Source organism: Tupaia chinensis, unplaced genomic scaffold (genome assembly GCF_000334495.1).
Source record: "Tupaia chinensis unplaced genomic scaffold, TupChi_1.0 Scaffold143923_1, whole genome shotgun sequence".
NCBI lineage: Eukaryota > Metazoa > Chordata > Mammalia > Scandentia > Tupaiidae > Tupaia > Tupaia belangeri.
Genome location: NW_006203774.1, coordinates 117,007 through 123,841, shown reverse-complemented (window position 1 = coordinate 123,841; position 6,835 = coordinate 117,007). Strand labels below are relative to the sequence as shown.

At 63.6% G+C, this 6,835-nt stretch overlaps 2 protein-coding genes across 10 annotated transcripts in view; both read left to right on the top strand.

Annotated features, from left to right (window-relative positions):
- The window catches only part of OPN4 (opsin 4), a 10,661-nt gene extending 8,957 nt beyond the window's left edge, over positions 1 to 1,704 (top strand). The window contains exon 10 of the mRNA XM_006165495.2: positions 1,666 to 1,704. Coding sequence (XP_006165557.1) covers positions 1,666 to 1,704 — 39 coding nt within the window. The remainder of the gene's footprint in view (positions 1 to 1,665) is intronic.
- Positions 1,705 to 4,300: 2,596 nt separating this feature from the next.
- Positions 4,301 to 6,835, top strand: part of LDB3 (LIM domain binding 3) — a 62,775-nt gene continuing 60,240 nt past the window's right edge. For all 9 annotated transcript variants that reach the window (XM_014582950.2, XM_014582948.2, XM_014582949.2 and 6 more), the window contains exons 1-2: positions 4,301 to 4,371; positions 4,460 to 4,575. In XM_014582950.2, coding sequence (XP_014438436.1) covers positions 4,483 to 4,575 — 93 coding nt within the window. In that variant the 5' untranslated portion in view covers positions 4,301 to 4,371; positions 4,460 to 4,482. The remainder of the gene's footprint in view (positions 4,372 to 4,459; positions 4,576 to 6,835) is intronic.

Sequence of the window (6,835 nt, the reverse complement as noted above, 5' to 3'; positions counted from 1 at the left end):
GTGAGTGGCGGCCTTACTGTGCGCCTCGTGAGTGGCGGCCTGACTGTGCACACACGCACATCATGCCCTTGGCTGTGTGGCGCCGTGAGGAACACACTGCGTGTGTCTGAGGGCTCTTTGAAAGTTCCTGGAAAATGTGTATTTTGAACAACTGTGCATGGAGTTCAAGAAATTTTGCATAAAAATAAACTCAATTTTGCATCAAATAAAACTTTACTTCCATTTTCCCACCAACTTTTCGAAGTCCCTGCGTGTAAGGCGTGTTCACAGTGGTCTGTGGTCTGCAGCTGGCAGGGCATAGCCCATGCCCGGCGTGCACTGTCACTGTGACACTGTGACACCCCAGGACACATGACAGAGCGTGCTCCCACGTGTCTCTGCTGAGCGGTGTGTGTGACCGAGAGTGGGGAGTGTGCACCTCTCTGTGTGATTGAGGTTGGCTGTAAGAGGAGGGGGCGTGAGCTCTGTGTGCACACGCGAGTGCCCTGAGATCAGGATGTCACCCGGGATACTTGTGGCTATTAAAAGAAGGCCAGCTGTCAGCCCGAGCCTGTGAACGGCGGAGCAGAGTGGCAGCTAGAGGCCTTACTCTGGAATGCTTGGGAGCCCACCGCCCCTGGGCAGCCCTTTCCTGTCAGCTGCAGCTCCCCGCCCTCCTGTCAGTCGCACACACCCCAGGTCCACGCCTGGGCTTTCTTGAGCCTCACTGGCCAGCCCAGGACCAAGATATAGTCCTGCTTTCCTTCCCTTAGGCTGCACCCCTGCATGTCCAGGAGAGGGGAGCCCTGGGCTGCTCCTGTGGTCAAGAGCTGCCCTCTCACCAGACATTCTCCCAAAGAGCACCACTCACTATCCTGAAGCCCAGGCAGAGGCTGGCAGAGCCCCACCCCAGGGCTGGCCAGGTGATGATGAAAGACCGGGTGCTTGGCCTGGAAGGGTTCTGGGCCTGAGTGGGACGCTCCGTGGAGAGACGAGCATGCAGGGTGCTGAGAGCCAGGCTGGGCTCAGGCTCCCCAGAAAAGTGGAGGTGGGATCTCCAGCAGCCTGGGCAAGAAAGGACCAGTCAGCCAGCAGGGAGGGTTCTGCTTGAATGCAAGGGCATGCAGGGGAGGGAGCTGGGCAAGTCCTAGGATGGATGTCCCTGCAGCCTGTATGCACCAAAGGGACCCGTGCACCCCCTGGGGTGCAAAAGGCAAGAGCAGCCGGGGATGTGGTGGGAGTGGTGGGGAGCCTGCCAGGCCCTGGCCTGAGGGCGCTCCAGATCTGACCCTGGGGCAGGGCACCCTGGGAGAAGTTAGGCATGCCCTAGGGGACAGAGAGGGAGGGACAGCCTGCAGGTGGGAACCAGAGCAATCTGTTGCTGCAGGGCAGGCAAGGGCCAACTCATTTAAGGGCCGCAGGGGTGAGCGAAGGTGGGGGAGGGGTGGCAAGTGTTGAAGATGAGCCCGAGTCCAGATCACTGTCCAAGGACTGCAGACAGCCTGGGAGATGCCCGTGGGTGGCCGCAGACATTGCTCGAGCCTTCCCCAAGGTGTGGTCTCTGAGTGGGCCTGCCCCACCCAGAACTCAACCCAGCCCTTCCATTGGCCTCCTTCACCACTCCAGGTGACCCCACTGCACAGGACGTTCCCAGCGGGACGCTAAACTGACGCTGTTTGTTTTCAGACCGAGGGACTGTTCCCCAGCCTGGACCTCAGGATGTAGCATGTCCATCACGGCTCCCTTTCTGCGACACATCCAGCCCCTCACGGCCCTCGCCTCTGCCCCTCGCCTAGAGCCAGAATCACTCCGGCCTTTGATGTGACCCTGTCACCTGTGCCCTAGCCCAAGTCCCCTGCCCACCCACAGGGCTGCCACCTGCAGCATGGCCTGCACCCCGTCTCGGCCTGGCCCCCGCGCCCTGGCTCAGCCCCCTTCATCCAGTGCTGTGTGCTGCCATTGTCCAGGGACGACAGCGGTGACGGCTCCACGGCACACGCTGGCTCGTGACGAGCAGTGCTTCTCGGTTGGCCTCTGCGCCCCAGCTGGGCACTTCACTGGTGTGGGAAGGCCAGTCCCGCATCTCCCCTGCCGGCAACTGAGGCCAGCACAGACGTCACTCCAAACTGGGACCATCACTCACCTCCGCTTCCCCCCAGTGTCCCGTCCCCACTGTGCACTCACGGGCTCACAGGCATACTTGGGCACGCCTTCCCGTAGGTCGCTGTTTGCCTGCATACCGAGCACCTGTGTGTACTCTGCACCTGCAGCTTGCTTCTTACCAGTAGTCTAAGCACGTCCCGGGGGCGTGGCTCTGAAGGGGTGTGGGAAAATAAAAGGCAGAGAAGCTCTCCTTGGACAAACATGAAATTGCCTGTGGGTGCTGTGGTAGGGGAGGGGAGCAGGGCACGCCCCCAGTGGCTCCAGCAGCCTCCCTCCGCCCCTCCTGGGACTCCCACTCCTGGAGACACACCCCAAACTGCAGAAGGCAGAGTGGAGAAAGGGCCCAGGCCAGGCTGGTTCCAACCCGCTCCCCAGGGAGCCACTGGGCTCCGCCCCGCTGTGGGTACCAGCTGCTCAGGCTGGCTCCAGTCTCCCCGGGGAGGCAGATGAAGGGAGGTTGGCCTTCCCCTTTAAGAGCATCCTCCCACCAGCCCTCCCTTTCCCCAGAGGTGAGCACCAGGGTCCAGAGAAAGAGCCTTCCGCTCCAGGTACAGAGTGGGCGCCCTCTCCCCCTGCTGGGGCCTGCTTCTGGGTCCTCCTCACAGCCCTAGGCCGGGAATGAGGCGGAGTTAGGGGTGGATGGTGCAGGGAGTGGGGGGACACGGGGAAGGGCTCTGGGCTGCTGTGGACTGTGGCATGGACCAGCCAGGCTGCATGGTCCAGGGAAGAGGAGGTGGTGACATGGGGGGACAGAGCACAGGTCCCTCCTGGGCTTCTCCCACTTGACATAGTATTTGTTGTGACTTTGGGCAACTTACCGAACACTGTGTACTGTGGGCGCCCTACCTGGACCTCAGGATGTAGGATGTCCCCGTGTGGGCCCGGCCCAAAGTATGAGGTTGGGAGCTGGCAGCTGGGAGGTCACCCACACCCAGACCTGCCCTCAGTCCTCAGGGCATAGCCCAGGTCTGCGTCCTCTGAGAGAACCCAGCAAGCAGCTGACCTGGTCACCGTCCCTGGGCCTTGGTTTCCCAGTCTGGGGGAAGGGCTTTTAGGGGCACCTTGGCCCAAAGGCTGCACTGACAGGAGTGCTGAGGGGCCACGGCCTCCCCAGAACACACTGTCTCTGGGATATGGGCTGAACATGGCACGCACACTCGCCCTTCTCTGCGGCTCTGGCTCTGTGTCCAGCAGCTGAGCAGAGGGCACCGCCTCCCCCCACCCTGCCCCTGCTCTGGCTCTGTGTCCAGCAGCTGAGCAGACGGCACCTCCTCCCCCCTTCCTGCCCCTGTCATTCCTATGCAAAGGGCACCGGGCCTGGCGTGAGTCGCTGGCAACCAGAGCGTTCCATGCCACTGTCAGGTTTTCCACAGCACAAGTGAGACAGGAGAGCCAGGAATAACTGCTGGACCCCAGGAGGTCTGCAGGGGGTGGGCCTACCCCAGACCCACCCCGGATCCTGTGCTGTGGGGTGCAGGCAGGGGCCCGGCCCCCTTCTGCAGGCCAGGGCTTTGGGAAGCGCCCAGCCACTGGTGTTGTTATCTGGTGTGAGTCCCCCAGGAATAAGCCTGGGTTCCAGTGTGGCCCGGGGCTACTCCCTATGTGACCTTGGAGAAATCTTTTACCCTCTTGGAGTCAGGCTCCTGCTGGCCAAGGAGGTGGCCTCCCAGGATTCCCAGGACCTGCGGGGAGAAAGGTGTGAAGGGCCCTGGGGCCAATCTTGGCCCTGCCCACGGCCAGCCTGGCCGGCAGGATGCCCTGGGGCAGTCACTGGTTTGAGCTCAAGCTTTCTGCAGACCAGCTGGAGGCTCGGCTCAGCACCCCACGAGTCTGAGTCCTCGGCAGGGAGCAGAGAGCAGCAGCAGCCAGAGCTGCGAACCCCCAGGGGAGCTTTGGCACACTGGTCCTGGGTGAGGGGTGGGGACCTCTGAGCAGAGAGCGCCAGTGAGCAGAGGTCTGCGTTCCAGGGGGGGCCAGCAGGTGAGAGCATTTTCATGAACCTGGACAGTCCCCCTTCCTGCCCCCGGGGTGCTGGGTGCCCCCCAGGGGCTATATTAGCCCTGTGAGTCACAGTGGCCAGCGGAGGCCCCGGCGGGCGGGCGCAGTGTAGGATTACAGTCCATTTATGGGCGAGCGGAGGGCAGATATGTGTCCATGGCATTCGCTCCCTGCTATTCTTAGGAGCCGCTCAGGAGCTCCGCACAGCCTGGCCACAGCGACAGGGAGCAGGCAAGGCCGGTGGGAGGCCGCGGAGGCGTGGGCCGGGGAGGCGGCCGCTGCGTGCCCTCTCCCTCAACTCTCTACCCTTTGTTCACAGAAGCGGCCGCCGTCTGAGCCAGCATGTCCTACAGCGTGACCCTGACCGGGCCTGGGCCCTGGGGCTTCCGTCTGCAGGGAGGCAAGGACTTCAACATGCCCCTCACCATCTCCCGGGTGAGTGCACGCTGCCTGCAGCCTGGTACCCAAGGGCCAGGGCGTGCTCAGGCAGGGAGTGCGCATGCCCCTCCGTCCTCCTCCAGGCCCTGAGAGCAGACCGTGTCCACCATCAGACCGGGCCTGGGCTGGGCTGGCTCTCCAGGCCTGGCCAGAGTTGCTTGCCCATCAAGCCAACCAGCCTTGCGTGAATACAGCCATCCAGCCAGTGGCGGGCACTTGGAGCAGAGAAGGAAGTGCTGTATGTGGTCGTTCTGGTGGCTGGGGACCGAGAGGACGCTGCCTTCCAAGCCCTTCTGAGGCAGGCGGCTGGGGATGCCCTAGCAGGTGCTGTCCCTGGAATGGGCAGCACTTCAGGGAGAGTGTCCCTAGCACAGAGAGGGGGGCCACAGGTGGGCAGAGAGATGGACAGGCAGACACCTCCCCACTCTGGCTGCCCCGTTGTCAGGCAGTGGGGACGGGCTGGACGGTTACGGGGCTCCAGCACCTTCTCCATCCCAGGCCCCAGATCCCAGGGCCCAGAGCCCAGCCCTGGCCCTAGTCCCGGGCCTGCTGGAGATATAGGCTGGCTGTGGGACCGTGCCCGCCTCCCCCACGGCCGAGCTCCCCTCATTCACTGTGGCTGCCTAACCCACCCCCAGGTCTGCAGGGAAGTGGGCCTTGTGTCCACAGGGTCTGCTTGGGATCTGCATGCCTGATGTGAGTGGCACGGCCGCGGGGGTGGTCTGCGTAACGCCTGGCCAGAGACACCGCAGTCCAGAGGCAAGAAGCCAGACGTGCCCTGGAGGAGGCTCCCTGGAAGCAGGGACTGCCCTGAAACCAAGGCAGCCAAGCCCAGACCTAGAACAGACCAGGCGCTCAGTCGGCACTTCCCAGTTAAGAGACTCCCCTCAAGTCACTGCAGGGCTGGGATGAAGGCCCCAGGGCTGGGGGGCTGTGAGGCATCTGGAATAAGGGACCACCCTGCCTGGGCCGGGCCCGGGACTGTGTGATTGGGCATAAGGTTGGGTCAGGGTGAGGCACCCAGGCTGTCCCTGGCCAGGGGTGTCCGGCTGCTACCCCCAGGGGATGAGGAGACAATTTCCGCTCCAGGGAACCAGCCTTGCCTTGGGCCGGGGCAGGGCTGGACAGCCACACTGTAGGCAGTCAGGGAGCCCCAGGGGTGCTTGGCAGGGCCAGGGCTGAGCCCCCATGGAAGAGCAGCCTTGGTTTTGGAGCGTAGGGGAATTTGGGGCTCCCCGAGAAAGAGAAATCCCACTCAGAGGTGCTCTGGGAGCCTTGTAACAGCCATGGAGCCAGTCTCCTGGTGGAGGGGCTGACCTGGCCCTCCCCTCCTCCTCCCCTCCCCCGGGGGCCAGCAGAGTTGGCACCCCTCACTCGATGACGTGGGGACACGTCATCTGAGCCCAGGTTGTCCCCGGGCCCTGCAGGCCACCCCACCTCATGGCAGTTCTCCCTTTGTGAGGGGTCTCTGCTCACTCTCAGGCTCCGCTGGCCTGCCAGGCTGAGCCCCAGCGCCGGCAGCCCCCCTGGGTGCTCCCTGGTGTCCCCAATGCAAACCAGCCTTGGGGCTCAGGATAGCAATGACCTCACCCAGGCTCCGTGCACCTGCCCGGCCAGCCAGGGGCTTAAATGGCAGCGCAGAGGCCTCGAGCTAGACAGCAGGGGGAATGTCCTCGTCGCAGGGAGGGGTGTGCTGGACATCCCGGAGCCTGTAGCTGAAGGGACTTTTAAAAATAGAACCCACAGCTCAGGCAAGACATCGGGGGATGGGCTTGATGGCCTCTCAGTTCCTCCAGGGAACACCCCAAACCACTCCGGCCACAGGCAGGCTGGATGGGTGAGCCCCCCGTGGGACTTCGTGCCCTTTGACGAGGGTGGTGGGGCTGGAGGACACCGACCTGCCACCCCTCAGGGCTGCAGTACTCCCTATGGGCTGGGCCTCAGCATCGGGAGCGCTCTGTAGGGACACGGGCAGGAGCTCTCTGAGGAGTCCCCCTTGTGCCCCAGCCATGTCCCCTTCCTCTATGGGCCCGCAGTGCTGCTTGGCCTAGCCTTTGCCCGGGGGCACCCAAGGCCGCCTCACAGGGGTGCTAGCAGGTCTGCTGCTCTCTGCTCGTCACCTCAGAGGGCAGGGCACCTGCTGGGCCTCACCCTCCCGCCGTCCTCTCACCTGCACACGTGAGAGGAGTGCTAGCCTCACTCGGGGAAGCTCCGGCACGTGTTCACGGGCTGCTGTTGTGGCAGGGAGCTCAGGGCG